General features: G+C 35.2%; 1 protein-coding gene across 2 annotated transcripts; it reads right to left on the bottom strand.

The window, feature by feature from the left end:
• Window positions 1-6,258: 6,258 nt before the first annotated feature.
• LOC129266809 (protein rolling stone-like) lies at window positions 6,259-17,297 on the bottom strand. 2 transcript variants are annotated; one of them, XR_010294407.1, is made up of 4 exons: window positions 17,049-17,274; window positions 9,293-9,536; window positions 7,781-8,892; window positions 6,259-7,449 (listed from the first exon to the last, which is right to left on the bottom strand). XR_010294407.1 is itself a non-coding variant. In XM_054904602.2 (3 exons), exons 1-3 carry the CDS (start codon window positions 17,127-17,129, stop codon window positions 8,204-8,206), a joined length of 1,014 nt encoding a protein of 337 aa, XP_054760577.2. In that variant the 5' UTR covers window positions 17,130-17,297; the 3' UTR covers window positions 6,259-8,203. The 2 variants fall into 2 exon arrangements, 1 of the variants encoding a protein (XP_054760577.2); XM_054904602.2 differs by having other exon boundaries at window positions 6,259-8,892; window positions 17,049-17,297.
• Between the last annotated feature and the right edge of the window lie 1,958 nt (window positions 17,298-19,255).

The raw sequence follows: 19,255 nt of genomic DNA, 5'->3' as shown, positions 1-19,255 counted from the left end.
TAAAAAAATAGATGGGAAACTTGGAAAAATGTATTTTCTCGCAATAAAAACTTCAAGGGGCTAGTATCGCATTAAAACTTGGTTATCAAACATGTAAAACAAAATCTTAGATAGCATTTTAACTCAGATTTATTTTTTAATCAACATTCAACGCTGAACTTTCTTATGTTAATTGTTTATCAATATTTTGTGAAAACAGATAGTGTGCACATCGTCATGAATATTCATTTGGTGGGCTGATGATGTGACATTCCCATTTTCCTTTTTTAATGTTAGATATGAAATTATGATTATCTAATTTTTTCAATACATGTGTAAATAATGTGTCTCCATTGTAATGAAGTTGCTGCATTAAATAACTAATGCGGTTAATCAGTTGTCATTCCAATTGTTTAAGTTCTTGGTAGAAATATGTTGAATAAACCTAATTTCATATAATGTACAAAAGAACATGGGATATGACATCATCAGCCCACCTAATTAATATTCATGAGACATGCCTAAATAAAACTGTTTCATGGGAATATTGCAAATACTTAAAATTCAACTTAACTTCGTTATTTGTCATCCGATTTTGAATAAATTTTAAGCATTTTGCTCTGTGAATTTTACTCTATTTATTGATTATCTCTAGCCTTGACCTCCCCTTCAATTATTTTCTTGTATTGTTAGAAAGAGATGGATGAAGTAGAATAATACGTTCATGCTTATGTTTTTATTCATTACAATATCTCTTTGAAATTCAACCCGGCTTCCTCACAACCATTAAGCTCTAAGGGTGTTAGGTGTGTCCTGTATGTTTCAACACGTACCCTTTTAAATGTAGTCAATTTTTTATTATTCATCCTGTTTTTTTATGAAAAATAAGTGGCGAACAAACAAAACAAATGATAATTGAAATTTAAAAGAGCGCATGAAAAAGAAATAACCCTGAAAACGAACAAGAGTCCTCAAAATTTATATAAGTTGCCCATTTTGGGGTCAATAATTTTTCGCATTTTTCAGTTCGCGCTTTGCTCCTAGTTTTGATCTAGTACGTATAGTACCCTTTCTCGTAGAAATAGAAGCTATCAAACTTAAAACCTCTGAGTCTCAGTAGGCATAACCCCCCCCCCCCCTCGCTGATATAGACCTACACAATGGGACAGGGTGAAATATAATTTTCAAATAGGGCCTATATGTCACAATCTAGCTATCACAAAATTAAATTTTCATATAAAAATTGTACTTTTTAAAATGAATGGTGCCCTTTTAAGCCTTATGGCCTTTTTAAAATATAAGAATCAATACCCCACTGACCTCTAGCTCCCGAAACTGAAGAAAAAAGATAAATCCCTCACTGGAAATAAAAAAAATTAGTCTGTGGTACAAACAGGGCTTCCATGCAAGTACTGAAGGAAACTAAATTTTTCATGTACCACAGAAAATACACCATAACGTCTGTGATACAGTTTCAGTCATATTTCTGGGGTGGCTGCATGAGAAGTACCGCAGGAAATTTTGAAAGTATAGCACTGGGGTTGCCATAGAATTTTAGAAGTGCCTAATTGAGTCCTGCAGGAAATTTCAAAATTTTCATTTACCACAGAAGTATCACAGAAGTATCACATAGAAGTGCCTTTAATAGGATCGAGTACTGCAGGAAATTTCAAAATGTTCATGTACCACAGAAGTATCACAGGGTTTCCATAGAAGTGCGTAGTAATAGGAGTACTGCAGGAAATTTAAAAAATGTTCATATACAACAGAAGTATCGCAGGGTTGTCATAGAAGTACTGCAGGATATTTTAGAATTTTCATGTACAACAGAAGTACGACATAACTATCACAGAGTGATATTGTATACAGTTATGTACAACAGAAGTATCACACAGGTACGACAGAGTACCATTAAAGTATTGCATGAAATTTTCATATTTTCATGTACCACAGAAGTATGACAGAACTATCACAGAGTGATACCACAAAAGTCCTGTGGTAATTCTGTATACAGTTTTGTACAACAGAAGTATCACACAGGTACGACAGAGTACCATTAAGGTATTGCAGGAAATGTTCATATTTTCATGTACCACAGAAGTATGACAGAACTATCACAGAGTGATACCACAAAAGTCCTGTGGTAATTCTGCGGTACTGTCGTGTATGACAGAAGTATCACACAGGTACAACAGAGTACCACTAAAGTACTGCAGGAATTTTTTGTAAGGGAACAGATTGAGAAATACCACTTTGATACGTGATAATATTAACCACTTAAATATAAATAATATTGTGATATATTTTGTGTGTATGAGTACACAGTGATCACGATGATTGACTCTATATGATGAAATTGACACCATTTTATTCCGCTTTCACTCGCCAAATTGGCAACCATTTTCACGTTCCGCTTTGAGCAAGACGATGGTAAAATGAACATGTTCTTAAAGGGATGGTCCGGGCTGAAAATATTTATATCTAAATAAATAGAGTAAAATTAAATAGGCAAAATGCTGAAAATTTCATCAAAATCAGATTACAAATAATGAAGTTATTGAATTTTTAAGTTTATCAATATTTTGTGAAGACAGTTATGTGCACATCGTCATGAATATTCATTAGGTAGGCTGATGATGTCATTATCCCCACTTTCCTTTTTCTAATGTTATTACATAAAATCATAATTGTTTCATTTTTTTCATACGTGTGTAAATGATGTGTCTCCATTATAATGAAATAAGTTGCGGCAATAAATAACTAATGCACTTAATAAGCTGTCAATCCAATTGTCTTCGTTTTTGGTAGTGAATAAACCTAATTTCCATATGATAAAATACAAAAGAACAAGTGGGGATATGACATCATCAGCCCGCCTAATGAATATTCACGAATACATGCCTATAGAACTGATTCACCGGAATAATGAAAATCTTTAAAATTCAATAACTTTGTTATTTGTTATCCGATTTTGATGAAATTTTCAGCATTTTGCTCTGTGAATCTTACTCTATTTATTGAGATATAGATATCTCCAGACTGGACCATCCCTTTAACGGAACTTGGATGGTAATTGAATGTAGGCCTAAATAGCAATACCAGTATAATACATGTTTATAACCTACTGGAGATAACACAGTGTCACACAGTGTGGACTATGTGGATATATTATTCACACTGTTCAAATATTCAAATCCAACAGTGAAGATATTTTCACACTGTGGACTCCTCGAGAGTGTGACTAGTCACAGCGTGTTCACATGGTCGACTAGAGCATTTCAGCAGTGTGAATATGTGATTCACACTGTTTAAATGCTCAAATTTAACGTGAAGATTATTTCATATTGTGTTCCACACTGTGAGTATGCACTGTGGGACACCGTGTTCGTTATAACTTCAGTTGCCGTCATCATTATTGTCCCATTCATGCACGAATCGTTGACTTTTGGTAAATGCACTTTTCTGTTTTTTCGGTGCTACACAGCAAAAACTGTGGTGTTAACCGGTGTACATAGAGGACCACACCAGTTATTTTACACCGGTGTTGAATCGGTGGTGTTAGTTTTACACCTTTAGGTGTCATTACAACACCTTTGGTTGTTACATTTACACGCTTTGGTGTTATTTTTAATCTCTAGGTTGTAATTTTAACACCTCACGGTGTGGTCCTCTATTAACACCAACAGGTGTCAGTTTTTACACCGCAGTTTTTACAGTGTATGTTCTGGATCACTCTAATTGGCTGTTATTTCTGTATAAATTGGAGATGGATACTTCACATCTTGTCAAATCATGAATATATACCATAAAGTCAATAAAGTCTTGCTTCTTTACTTGTCATAGATTGTGTGCATGGGGCAATACTTATGGCGAATGAAGGGTAGTGTAGTAGTCATTGTAGTAAAAAAAATCTAACTTTGTCGTCAAATTAAAGGCTTGGATGATAAGAATACAAAGTTTCAGTGAAATTGTTGTTTTTTATTATGGTGAACACACTGATATTTTAGAACAAGCGATGTATGAAATGATACCGTAAAGTGTACGATATAAGGCGATGCAAAGCTGCTATTTATTAATTTTGCATATATTGTAAAAGCTAAAATGTAGGCATATAGCTCTTGGACAGCCTGGTTTAGAGTTTTCAATGCGAGTTCAAACGAATATTTTAATCCTGTAAACTATAGTTTGCTATACTATACCATGTTGAACCTTTAAACAGCAAATAATAAGAAAATAAACATTAGTGTTTAAAAAATCAACAATAGTAATCAGGTTGTTCACAGCTTTTTACATTGTTTGGCATGATTCAAAAAGGAAGGAAAAGTATTATTATTCTGAAATTATATTCATATTCAATGATTGGATCCAGGCACAAGTTGTGCGTATATTTAGCCGCAGTTTTGTCAAAAGGCCAAATTACGTCGTATATGAATATATTCTGCCAAACTGAAAGGGAATTTCCCTGCTTCAACGTCAAGAACTGGAAGCAGGTGATCGTGAAGAATATATACAGGGATGTATCCAGAGGAAGACAGTGCAAGGAAATGGGGCCCCTTTCACACAACGATGTTTTGCCTCACTTTGGAGTTTAGAATAATTATTTTTCTTCCTTCTTTTCTTTCTTTCTTTCTATATTTACTTATGCATTAATTCATTTATTTATTTATATACTTATTATTTACTTAATTATGTATTCATTCGTTTGTTTATTCAGTCATTCATCTTAATATTTATTCATTCAATCATTTAATGATATATTCAATTGATTTATTATTTTCATTGTTATTATTTTTGGAGGGTGCTGTTGAAACATTGGGAAGGATTATTTACATTGCTATTAAAAAATCTTGTTTTTTTTTCTTTTAGATTTGGGGAAAATGATAAGGTTGTTTGGGGGCGAGCGATGAACTTCCCTCTTGTTTGTCGAAAATTCTGAAATATTTATGCCCAGCCCCTCCCCCTTTCCCTTGATCTGCCCTTCATTTCTTCATTTTCTTTCGTGCACTACATGTTGAGCTAGAATGAGCGGCAGGAAGAACGCGTTTCCCAAAGGTAGTTGGTGATAAAACGAGGGGGGCAGAAGGGACAAGGGGAAGAGATCGAAGATAGACGAGGAATGGGATGCTATGGATGTGGTTCAGAAATTCTAGGGATTCAGAAAACAAGATATCGTGTCTGCAGAAACTTCTTGATGTTGGATAAATCCTTTTTTTTCAAAGCCTAACCCATTGCATTCATCGTCCCCTTTGCCCCCCCCCCCCCTTCCCCGTCTTTTTTTGGGGGGAGGCAACATTAGTGTAAAAATTGCGATGAGGGATGTATTTGGGGGTATTTACTGGGTGCCAAAGAAATATTTCAATAATAATATTAAATTTTTATGTAGCGCAAATTACAGTTAAGTTTATTTGCGCTCTAAAAAGGGAGTACGAGAGAGAAAGAAACAAAGAAAGAGATAAGGGAAAGGAAAAACAATTATATTGGACCTAAATACATCATTATTCAAAATTTAGACTGAATTTTGAGAATTTTGAACTACATAATTTATGAATGCATCAATATTTAAAAAATTCGAATTTATCTTTGGAAAAGGTAATACTTTAAGATAGACTTAAATAGATGACAAGAAAACATTCTTTGATATCAAAATAAATCTGTGTTTTCATAATTATTTGTAGTATCAGTATTATCATTCATTGTCATTTTTCAATCAGTATTGCCCTTTCCTTTTCTCTTTCTTAATTAAGTTACGATAATTATGGTACTATTGAGATTACTTTAATAAACTATTTTATTATTAACACTGTAATCTAGACGCCAAAATTAGCATATAAGTGTATCCTCTTTGACTTTTGAATAAACATAATGTACAAAAATCGCCATGTCTTATTGTGCTTTTCCTATTACAATATTAGATCCATGAATTGGTCCGCTGCCATTTTGCCCGTAGCTTGAAAGGTACATATTATCAAAGTCAATTTATATTCACTTAAGCAGTGTCGTTTCAATTCCTAAATTAGTCACATTGTTCCCTTTTCTTTACCTAGAGTGCAACACCTTGACCAAATATTTCCTGGCCATTTTACAAATGATAACATTATTTTTATACCTATAAAAATCTATACCATAATGAATTGCCCCTGCCCACACACTACCCCACACTGCACACAACATCAATGTGAGGTCTACTTGCTATAAAGATTTGTCATAAAAACATATTCACTTGTATTTCTATTCATAATAACGAAAGAAGGTAACTGTTCATGAACAATACTCGAGACATTTAATAGCAACTTTACTCAGTGTTTTATTTTTGATATAGCATCTAACGAACGAAAAGTGACCACATTATTATATTGGAGCTTATTGTAAGAATAGTCTATTAAAAGTTCCCTTAATGTTAATGAGTAATAAACCTTATTCTGTATAATGGTTTTAGTTTCTAAATAGTATAACAACATTTGAATATAATTGTGAAAATAAACTGCATCTATGATGTTTTTAGCAGTGTTTATATTCATTACAATGTTATGTCTTTATATTTAGCCAGAAGCCCCTCTTCTGTTTGTGAATAGCGGTCCTCGATGCATCTTTGGAAAAGGACGTAAAAAAATCGATTCATAGAATTTCAAAGTTGTTGCGAGGTTACTTATTGCTGATGAAAAGAAATATGGAATATAAAGTTCATTTTCAAAAGTATAGTCAATGATAATGATAGATAAGCCACAATTTAGAAATGAACTTGACTGAAATGCTATGAAATGTTACCTAAACTTTATAAAGTACTTCAAGGATCATAATACACAGAGAATAACCAATATATACATATCAGATGCTGATAGTGATCTACGTCTCATATAGTCTATAATACCATAAGGGCTATACCAATTTGGTCTGTATTTACCGTCTAGTGTACACTGCACTTGTTCTTATGCTCATTTAGTCCAATCATCATTTACCCTAACTCCCTGATAGATTAGTTCCCATTTAGTCTAATAATTATTTTGCATTTTGTAAAATGAAAATTTGATTCATATACAGACCATAAAATTAGACCAAAGAGCATTAGACCAAGTGGATATTAGGCGAGGTGGTTGTATCCTAACTTCAAATTAGACACAGAGAATGTTAATTGACTGAATGGCAAAATTAGACGAACTGGTAATGTGCTAAATGAGATGTAGGCCAGATGGTTAGTAGACTGGTTGGGGACGAGCTAGAATTCGACCACGAGGAATGAGACCAAACGGGAAGTAGACCAAGTGGGTGTAGACCAAGTGGCAATTTACTTGAAACAAACTCAGGGATTTCGTTACTGAGTGTTTTCTGTTATTCCGAACTTTTCGCATTTACTACGGAGAAACTCTCTGCAACGCACCACTTCCTATAACAATACAAGTCAAAGCACAATGAAGAGCTGAGTCGCTTTTGTCGACAATTGGTGGACCGGGACAGCATCGGAATCTCTGGACTCTGGACAACGACATATTTGCAATTGTTTGTCAGGTGCAATTATTCGGATGATATGTTTTCCCAGTCCACCAACTTTCGACAAAAGCCTCATTGTGATTTAAAGTTGCATTTTTAAAGGAATCGATGCGTTGTAAAGAGTTTCCCCCATGGTAAATGCGAAAACTACCTATTCTTGCTGAGAGGCAAATACATGATCAAGGACGGGAGCGCTCCTGAAACGTTAGGTCACTATTGATAATTTGAATCTCGGCCAATGAATTTTCATGAAAAAACAAGTGTAATGAAATGCGTATGAAATAGTTACTTTTTATTTACCAGAAAGTAAGATTGCAGTTGATAGTTTTAAATTGTCAGCTTTTGTGTCATTGAACTAGCTGAACGAACTGAAGCCCTGGATCACTTAGACTATAAAGCTGTACTCAACAGTATCACGTAACATCAATTGGCGCACATCAAAGACCAAATTTATTGGATGAGAATATGCCTTTGAATATCTTGAAACATTTTATATGGGTCCATTTTATGCTGTGGAACATAACCGCCACCAATGCCACCATCATCATTATTGTCGTCATTATTTTTATTACCATCATCATCATACCATCACCATGCAGTATCATGACCATCATCATCACCACCACCATCATCATCATGCAGCAGCATCATCATCATCGTTATCATCATCACCTTTGTTAAATAGGTCCTAGGACGCCACTAATGATTAATTGTGTATATCAATACATTGAAAATATATTCATTCTGCGATGCCATTTTCAATATTATTGTCCAGTCTCTTTCGATCCTCGTCCTTTTCTACATCGCCTGTCCATCCCGTTCTGTCATCCCTATCACTTCCCTTATTCCTTCGACACCGCTGACACGACACCGAAATCTCTCCGGCCACGAGACGACGCAAGAGGTACAGTCCAAAATACATGGCATGTAACACCGGACCAACCACAAAGGTAAACATTAAAGCCATGAAGACGCTTGGTTTTACACCATCTTCCCAATCTATCAACCCCTCGTACATCTCCTTACCACCGTACGGGTTTAGACCCCCCGCGTAGTAGTAAATGACGGTGAATATCACATACACCGTGAAATATAACATCGGATAGACGAAGTGGAGTATCCGGAACGGATGCGCGGAAACCGTAAAGTCGATTATTGCCAGAACCGTCCCGACGGCGTGCACGTGGAGGGTGAAGACGTGGAGTTTCTCCAGCGCTGGGTCGTATTCGAAGAACCAGTAACCCATGGCAACGAAGAGAACGGCGGATGACGCAATAGTCTGGAGGCACCACGTGACCTTGAAGTACCATGGTAACGGTCGACTGGTAAGGGAGGAGTCCGGTTCTGCCGGATCCTCGGTCGAGGGTAGAATCGGTGAAGTTGTTTTGATGGATCCCATCCGAACTGACTCTGGTGATGTCGAAGATACTTAACAGAGGGAAAAGAAAAACAACACACACTATTTTTTTATAATAATGAATCATGATGTCCCTAAATGTTTTACAATGGAATTCTTCATATTATTGCTATATATGCACTTTTAACTTGTTACAGTCTCTTCAGGCCTAAAGAAGAAGCTCTAAAGCCTCGTCGTCCTCTTGAATGAACGATTACTGTTGGCAACATTTTTCCATAGTCAATCAATCTGTCGATTGCATTTATTTATAAAACGAAGCATAATTTTGTTGATATTACTGGCAATGATGTTTTTAGATTTGTAGTTTAAAAAAATATCTCGCTTCGGGATGGAATGATTCCACCTTCAAAAGAGCTTGAAAAGAAAATTCAAGAGATATTGATGAGAAAATTGAATTCTTTACTAATATACCTTTAGCCTTGTTCTTGTTGAAATGATACGTCACAGCAGACGCCGCAGCTATGACGAAATACAAGGTGAGGAAGAAAAAGGACCAGTTCGACAGATATATCGGCCATTTTGCTTTGCTATCGATAGGCCGATAGAAGCGAGTATCGTCCCAGTAAATGATGACCAAGGAGTTCCATAGGGTCTGGTAGAAAGCGATGATTACACGGTAGACAACATAGCTTGTCGGCTGACTTGGCCAATAGAACTGGGGGGGGGGGGGGATATTTTTGTAAAGGTAAGGTTCAAGTGTATCAATTGCAAGTGTAATTGAATGACAAGTGTAATTGAATGATAATAATAGTAAACAATACTAAATATGTAATCTCGTTTAGAATGTAAAATAAGGAATGTATGGAATTTTCAAGTTTGGTTTGTTTTTCACAAAAATAATTAAGTCATCATTTTCATGCTCAATCGCTCAAGATGGCGGTCTCCTGCATTCTTTTAAAGTGTGATATTTTCTTTGAACTGAATAATGTAAGTTGTTAATATTTATTTTTCATTGATTATAATTATGACAATTGTATTATTTTTTTCTAAAATATGTATAAGCTTTGTATACGTTATGTTGCATATTCATCATGAATGCAAAAATCAAGTCAATTACGGACTTTATTAGAGAAAAAATCCCCGAGCAAGGGTACAAAGTCGGATTCAACGGTGAAAGTGAAAATATTTTTTATCAGCGAACCTTAATCATATGTGGATATAAGATTATAACTTTCGACGTTTTAATAATGGCACATATTTTTTTACAAAGGAGACACACAAAAATTAGATACAGAAAGAACAAAATTTGAAAAGGGGGGGGGGGGGCAGAGGCCGGAGAGACAAAGGCATTATGGGATAGGGTGGAAATAACTTGCTAACCAAACGCGTAGAATGTGGATAAGGACACATGAATGTGGTCAGGAGTCTTGAAAAGGGGGAACAATTAAGAAAAAGAAAATATATTTTTTTTTTATCCTGGCTGGGAAAAACATTCTGATCATTTAGACCGTCAGTTGTAACACTCTCGGAATGAACATGTATTGTAGGCCTGATTTTCATCTGGTGATCTACTGATGCTCAATGTTTGACCAGTACCAATTCCATCTGAATTCGCCTTTTGTCGAAATTATTCCCTTAATAACATGGACCACACGGGTCGTGTGGTCAGTGGTTAGAGCATTGGACTCATAATCGCAAGGTTGTGAGTTCGAATCCCCACTCTGCCATTGTCTCCACTTTGATAAAAAGGCCAAAAGAGTAATATCTGGTGTATATAAGGTCAGCCACTATGACTGATTAACCTAGACGTAAAATGTTTCCTAGGTAATTGGTTATATACCAGCTTGGCGTTTACCAGCAAAATGCTGTCCTGCCGAGTTCCTACGGGAGTTACCACAAACAGAAACAGAAAATATTCAAAATTTTAGCGATTTCTCGAAAAGGGCAAATCTAGAATGATTCAAGTAATCATAATTAAAAAAGTTTTACATGCGATTGCATCACATTCAGATTTATAAGCTCTTCTAGAAATAAATGTGTAACAAAAGCACAGGAAGGAAGAAGGGGCTGTTCATTTTAATTGAAGACATATTTAGTACAATGTCATATTGATACGCGGAAACTACTTCATTTATCGATTGCGACAATAAAGCTATAATATAGAATGATTCACATGCAAATATTTCTTAGATAATTGAAACCAAGCCAAGCTATTAATAAAGAGCTTGAAAGTGATATTGAACACAGTCATGAAACATGAGGACGTATATTATTCTATCTCCATGATGTTGTAATGACCTTGATGTTGTTTCTATACGATCGAGGGGCAGGTACTCCTTCCTTCCAAAGCCTCAGTCACACAAGATAACGTTTACACTCCTGCAACCGAAACTGTATGGTTAGAATCAATGCAATGTCTTTGATCGATCTTAATCTCGTCCTATCTGTGTGACTGCACCGTAGTAAGATTCATAAAAGGAGCCAAATATGGTCTCTCTAGTCTCTACATAAATATACCCTCTCATAAACTAACTGATTTTCTTAAAGGTCAAGTCCACTCCAGAAAATGTTGATTTGAATCAAGAGAGAAAAATCAAACAAGCATAATGCTAAAAATTTCATCGAGATCGGATGTAAAATAAGAAGGTTATGACATTTTGAAGTTTCGCTTATATTTCAAAAAACAGTTCTATTCACAACTCAGTGACATGCAAATGATAGAGTCGATGATGTCCATCACTCACTATTTCTTTTGTTTTTTATTGTTTGAATCATAAAATATTTCATTTTTTTTACCAATTTGACATTAAGGATCAATTTATCTAAACCATAAAATGGTAATACCACATGTTCAGGGAGGAATAAAAATTTGTTTCATTGGAAAATGAGGAGAAAATTAGAATATTTCATATAATAAAATACAAAAGAAATAGTGAGTGAGTGATGTCATCAGTTCCACACTCTTAAAAATGTTGGGCAACATACGGTCCACACAACAATTGGTTAAAACTTTATCCAATTCTGGGTAGTTTTACACCAATAATGTGTGCTTTGGGTGAAAACTACACAGTATTGGTGTAAAACTACCCAGAATTGGATAAAGTTTTAACCAATTGTTGTGTGGACCGTATGTTGCCCAACATTTTTAAGAGTGCATCATTTGCATACCGACCTGGGGAGCGTTTCATGAAAGGACTTGTCGGACGTTTTATCCGACAAGTCCTGTTTTATCCGACAGTTACCATAGTAACAGTGCCTCACAGCCAATCAAAATCAAGGAAAGATGTCAGATCTGACAACTTGTCGGACGAAAATGTTGATGAAACACTCCCCAGGATGTGCATATAACTGTTTTGTGAAATTAAGCGAAACTTTAAAATGTCATTACTTTCTTTTTTTACATCCGATTTTGATGAAATTGTCAGTGTTATGCTTGTTGGATTTTTCTTTTTTTTCTTCAAATCAACTTTGTTGGGATGGACTTGTCCTTTAATCACTATAATTTGTTTCTTTTTTGTAATGCAAATATCCTGATTGACAAAAAAGATAATAAGGAAGTCAAATTGAAATCCTGAACATGTTTACAGGATAGAAATCTATCCCATCGATAGATTTTTTTAAGTCTCTTACAAACATCTTTCTCTTTCTTTCTCAGCCAGATCTTTATTTAGAATTCTCCATAAAATAAGAACATCGTAAATTATTCAGCTTCATCAGAGGATGGCAATAATTAGACCTACATGTATACGTGATTCTTCTCTTACAACTGAGATATGGACACTAAACTAAATCTTGCCAAATGTCATTATTAGTTTTAAGTCGGGATTGTCATTTCCCGGTAAAACCTAGGATCGACCTGTATGGGGGGGGGGGTGCACTCTAAAAAATATTGGGTAAAAGTGCTCCATGAGGGTAATCATGTGTCCAGCCATGGACCTTACTTCGTAGTAGGGTCCATGGTCCAACCAACATTGGGCATTTTTATATATCCAGTGTTATGAAAATTTTGCCCATTCTAAAGTAATTGCTGCTTATTTTTTAACCTAACTGGACAATATATGCTTCCCGCATTGGGTAAAACGCGATAGCTCAGTCGGTAGAGCGGGGGACTCGTATTCCGGTGACCCGGGTTCGATTCCCACTTGGTGCGCTAGTGCCCTTTGGTAAGGCATTAATCCTCAGTACCAGGTCCTTCGGAGAGGACCTTAAGCCGTCGGTCCACTGGTTGCTTGCTTACAAGCATTCATGCTTTCTTAGCAATCAGGTAAAAAATCACCACCAAAATACTGCCCCAAATTGGTTGGACACATTATTACCCTCGTGGTGGTAAAAAAAAATTACCCAATAATTTTTTACACTGTGACTGGCATTATGTCGGCAGACAACTGTCAGCACTGACTATATATATTTCGGATTATTGGTTGAGAAGCACTAGATTCCGACTGTTGCTATGGAAACTGCCAGAGAACGACAATTTTAATCAAATGAAACGCCCTATAATTCAAACGCAATCATGCACACTTAAAGTGTTGGGTAATGTATGTTGGTAAATATATATATAATTATATATATATATTCTGGGTAATCATTATCCAATTGAGCAAATATTTTACCCGATTATCAGTTTTTATAACCCAATTTGGGCAGATTTTAAACAATAGTTATGTGGAAAGCATGTTGCCTAGGGTTGGTTTAAAGTTTGGCATAATTTGCCTTACTATTTTAAGAGTGTATTCTTAAATGGATTTTCTTCAAACGTCATCAATATTTATTATCATGTTTTTATTTGGTATTTTACACCAAACTTTTCGTCAGGGTGAACTTTCCCTTTAATTATAAAAAAAATGTGAAAAATCGGACTTATGGGAAGACTCCAATGTCATAGTTTTGGGGAATATTTTTTTTTCAAGGTGAGTTTCATCCTGCCCTCTGACCAATGTACCCTCTCGCATCCTGGTATATATGTCATGGGACTTGTAAAGAGATAGGAACTTTCTCTTGGTATGACAATTACCGGAAGTAATTGCAGAGTGTTACCGGAAGTGATATGACAAGATACGTCACCCAGTTCAACAGATCCGTTAGACTGCTTTCACTATGTAAATAGGTCCACTGTAGACCTACCGCGTGAAATATGTTTTTTATTAGAGCGCATTAAAAAAAAAACAGCAACTACCTGTAAGAGTAAGTTACTTGGAAATAAAGAAGTTTCAAACCAACGGTGAGATGGGGTTTTACTTTTAAATATAAAAATGAAAATGATAATAATCTATAATACAAGAAATCTTTCGTCGTGTCTGAATTCGATAGCATTTCTTTTTTTATATCTGCAGTATATTCTTTATACATCTCGATATTTGTATAGTATTTATCTTTATATATTTCGATATTTACATAGTATTCATCTCTTTTATAGGCCTTCTCCGTTAAAAAAAAAATAAAAAAATAAAAAAGGATGCCTCAATTATCCAACTCTAGCTGGGTAGTTTTACAACCATTACTGTGTAGTTTTCACCTAAAGCACACATTATTGGTTTAAAACTACCAAGAATTTGATAAATTTTTAACCAATTGTTTTGTGGACAGTATGTTGCCAAACATTTTTAAGAGTGTAGTTATTGACTACTACAAGGGTCATAATATGGCTCATTCCGTCAGAAGCATTGTTTTCTATATACTTCCAACAAAGTTGATTCCTCAATTGAGGCATCCTTTTATTATTATTTATTTATTCATTTATGTGTTCATTTATTTCATTTATTCAATTATTTATTGTATTTATTTATTGATTTATTTACTATTTTAACGGAGTAGGCCTATAAAAGAGATGAATACTATGTAAATATCGAAATATATAAAGAATATACTAAAAAGGCAACAAATAGTAATCGATGTTATGTAGTGCCTGCTGGAAGATAATTGGCTGAAATGGCTACCCTGGGTTTAGAACCCCCCCCCCCTCCAAAAAAAATCAAACAAAGACCGACAAAGACTGCCTCTATATACTAGGTTGACATGGGGTAAAAACCTTAATGCTACACTTTCGTTATGATCGGCAGGTAGCGAAAGGATTTGTTTCGATATAATCTACATCAGATTTTAGTCATTACTAACAGAATATAACATACTGATTTGATTTCGATACCACAATATGCAAATGGAAAATAAATATGGGGTCACGAGAGCTTTCTGAAAAGGATGCATTATTGGTTGTTGTTGTTTTTTTACACTTGCTCATTCCATCATACCATTTTTATTACTTTTGATTACTTGTGTACGCCTTTCTTCTTTTGTTGGTCAGTGATCGGGGGGGGGGGGGGCAAAAAAACCTCGTGTGGTGCTGGGTATTGGACGGCTGCTGCAATCGAGAAATAGATGAGCAAAAAAAATTACATTTTAACAACTGAAATGAAAAAATAGCGATTTTTTTTTATTCGTCAGAGGGGGGGGGGCTCAGTGCATAGTTTTCAGAAGAAAGGGAGGTGCTCGTGTCACATTCATCAACCAAAAACTTCCCCTGATTGCTGAAATTAAAAAAAAGTTTGTATACTCTCTGACGGCATTGTCTTCACGCATATATCATGTTTATGTTTCATTTGAATTCATCATAAATTATGTTTCACGTATATCCACAAGCAGACAAAAACAATATAAATACTAAATAAATAAAATGAAAAGAACACGCGCATGAATTAAGATTGATAGGCGATGTAAAATTAAGGGAAAGGTGATAAGAAGGAATATAAATTATGAATATTTGCATCATTTCGTGAAAAAAATATGATGGACTTATATTATCAATTAATTTAAAAGTTATCTATGAATCAGGGGCCGCGGAAACGGGGGGGGGGGTCTGCAGGGGCTTCATCACCCGCACTTTCTGAAAAAACCGTGTAGAAAAACGTAAAAAATTACCAATTGATTACGATTTTTGCATGGTCAGCCCCCCCCCCCCCCCCCTTCCACTTTCAAAACCGTTCCGCAGCCCCTGTGAATTAAAATTCATTTTAATAAGGTAATACGTTTTTATTTAAAGTAGTATGGGATATTTTTTGAGCGCCCCCAATACTACACTGTAACATAAAGACGTGACGTAGGAATCAGAATGTCAGATTAAAATGCCTAATGCCACGAAACCCATCAACCCGTTGATATAATCTTCCGATAGTCGCTTTGCTCACGCATAAATTATAATCGCAATCAGCTGTTTGAATTGTTTTGAAAATAGCTCCATCATGTTCATAGCAACAATCAACAGAGCGGATCGTAATCAGTCCTGCATGAAGGCCATTGAGGTACAGAAAGTAGGTTGGGGCAGTTACCCACCCCCCCCCCCCCTTCCCCCTTAAAAAACCCCAAACAAAATGAAACCAAAAATCTACAAAAGAAACATACATGGGGAAAATAAAAGGATTCGAAAGAAATTGTGAAATAAGAAAAGTGTTCTGGATATTATTGAAAAGTTTGTCAAAAAACTAAATAGATGTTCGATTTTCATTTTTTAGGTAATTTTGTTTAGCTCACTTCACTCGCTCGCGATTATCTAGAAAATCCACTCCCCCTTCAAAATTGTTGACTCCTTAAGCCACTGCCTAAGGGGTTGGTCACACACTTTTTCATCGGTATCAATACTCGAAAGTAAAACCTTTTTACATGTTATTTAATTTCCCTTGGGTTAAAATTAACCGAAACAGCTATATCTGTATCGTCGAAATAACAAAAGAAAACATGCCACTTTAAGAAGGCTACCATATTATATACCTTATTATCACTGTTTTAAAAAACACTGAACGATCGAGCGAAGCGATAGAATTACATGATATGAATATGTGCATTTTATCTAGGGCAACTTACTAAGGGACTGGGTTCAAATCATTGTTAGTCGAATACGATTCAACATCTTCAAGGGGAGGACAAGAGGAAGGGATGTAGTTCTGGAACAAAAATTGAATCTGTCCACCGTTTAAGAATTGTTGTTCATCGGAAATTTTTGTTCATCGGAAAAGCCGTTTTTTTTTCAATTTCTTTAACAACCACGACTCCCCATGCAATGCACGTCTCCCCGACTTTTTAAAACTATTTTAGTACACCTGCGTGTATACAGATATTCAACCAGCAATTACCAACTCTATGAATATTTCTGACACATTGTAGTACCCTTTATAAAAACTGTTTAAAACTTGAATAATCATTATCATTACAACAAAACGTAGACAAAATTGCCTACCTGAAATCGGTAAAACTCCTCCGGTGATGTGTCGCAAAAGCCAAAGTTTTTGAGCCGAAATTCCCTTTTGACATATTCCATTATGACTATACCAAGCTTGGAGATTTCCACCAGAATCCACCCGCTTCCGACTTGGTCCAGGAACCGAATGGGATTACAAACACATCAGCCTCACTGTTGACATCATTCTTTTTCCTTTGCAGCAACACCATGGCCGATAATACTCGGCAGTCAGCCAGTCACACCCATGGAGTATATAGTAAATCCGCTATCGATATACTGCGTAACATACATGCAATGTACAGCGAGTGTCGCGTTCAGTCTGCGGCCGATTCTTTAGCTGTGACTGCCTTTCGATACATAGTTCACCAAACTGTCTGAAAGTCGCCTATTACCATGATTAAACAAGCACTATATCCAGATATTAATTTTGCACTTAAGTGATAGGTGGTGGTATCGATTTCTTCCAGATTATGCGCTCGATCACTATAGAGAAAGGAATTTCAATTTAAAGGGTGAACTTAATCCAATAAAATATAAAACGGGAGAGGAAAGAACACAAAGAAAAGAAGGGAAAATGGGTAAAGAAAACAAAAGAAAAAAAGGAAAGGAAAAACAAGAAAAATAAGGAAATAAATGGAAAATAAAGAAGAAAGGAAAAGAAATTTTAAAAATTGGGGTGAAACGAAATATAAATAAACAGGGAAAAGAAAAAAAAATTGACAGGAAAAGGGGAAGAAAATAAAATAATAGAAAAAGGGAAAAGAAATGGAAAGAAAAGAACACAAAACAAAGAACAAAACACAATGAAATGAAAAGAAATTAATTAAACAATGCAAAAATTGTTTGTTGGATGCTTTTTTAGAGAGAGATTTATGTTCAAATAGATCAAAATCTATCCATGGAGGCACCAAAATAATAATCTTTAATAGTTCTTGGTGATTTCATCACCATTTAACACATTATATTTACTTATAGGAGCTAGGTTGTTAATGCATTATTTTTTAAGTAGGCATCGCTACTTTTCATGTTTAATTGTATGTTTTGCAGATTTTGTAAATAAAATGTATATAACATAATTTGGTTCGTAACTACTTTTGTTTTATATATGAAATAAAGGTTCCTTTTGATCTATGGAATAAAATGAAAAGGAAGAAAAAAATAGAACCTTGGTAATAAAATCAGAATTTATTTTTCTTCAAATCTTATTCTATGTACCTACAGTAGACAAGACACAATTATTTTTTATTAAAAATCTATACCAATATATATATTTCTTTCAGATCCATCTTTTGTTATATAAACTGATCTATAATCGCAAGAGAGTGTAATTGAGTCATTCCTGTCTTTTAATTTATTTAGTTCAACTGTCACTTTATCCGTTTTTATTTAATTGGGGGTATATAATTTCGTGTTCTTGTTGCATTTTCAGTTCTCACGAATGACTAAATACGAAACTATACACTGCATGTCAAACAGGGGTGGGCGACTGGCGGCGTTTCTAGTGACCAAATTTAGGAAAAGGTATCGGATCGTAATCAAGCACGAACGACTTTCAGGATCCTAAAATAAGTTCAGTCCGCAGGCCAAAAGGAAATTGAAAACGTCCAAAACCTAAATACACCAGGGAGCTATATACAGGAGAGAGACTGGAGTGGATAAGCTTGGGGGATGGTCAAGAAGAGATAAATGGGGAGAGAGAGAGTGGGGGAGAGAGAGGGGAGGGGGAGAGGGGAGGGAGGCTTGTGGGAAGGAGGGACCTATACTTTCTTGGTGCTATATGATATCAATCTCATTTACCATGGAATTGCATCGGCTTCCCACAATACATCCTTAGAGGTCAAGTCCACCCTACTATAGAAAAATGCTGATTTGAATGAATAGAGAAAAATCAAACAAGCACAACGCTGAAAGTCGGATGCAAAATAGACATTTTTATTTTTCGCTTATTGTTTAACAAAACAGTTATTATGCGCAATTCAGTGAGATGCACATGCAGAAAGTCGATGATGTTCCTCACTCACTAAATATTGTACAATATTTTAGTTTCTACTATATTAAGACAATAAGGACCAACTTGACTGAACCATAAAATGTGAAAACTACAGTAATTCCACATGTTCAGGGAAAATAAAACTTTGTTTCACAGGGCAAATTATGAGGAGAAAACTAAAATATTTCATATTCCACATACTTACTTATCACTG

This window comes from Lytechinus pictus, chromosome 8 (assembly GCF_037042905.1).
Source record: "Lytechinus pictus isolate F3 Inbred chromosome 8, Lp3.0, whole genome shotgun sequence".
Lineage (NCBI taxonomy): Eukaryota > Metazoa > Echinodermata > Echinoidea > Temnopleuroida > Toxopneustidae > Lytechinus > Lytechinus pictus.
The sequence above is the reverse complement of the archived record's forward strand: the minus strand, read 5'-3'. Positions and strand labels throughout refer to the sequence as shown.

What these genes read in the sequence shown, in the direction of transcription:
- LOC129266809 (XM_054904602.2), bottom strand. Translation starts at nt 17,129, where the DNA reads ATGGAATATGTCAAAAGGGAATTTCGGCTCAAAAACTTTGGCTTTTGC. An exon ending in AGGAGTTTTACCGATTTCAG is followed by an intron (nt 9,537 to 17,048) that starts GTAGGCAATTTT and finishes CCCCCCCCCCAG; the next exon opens with TTCTATTGGCCAAGTCAGCC. An exon ending in CAACAAGAACAAGGCTAAAG is followed by an intron (nt 8,893 to 9,292) that starts GTATATTAGTAA and finishes CCCTCTGTTAAG; the next exon opens with TATCTTCGACATCACCAGAG.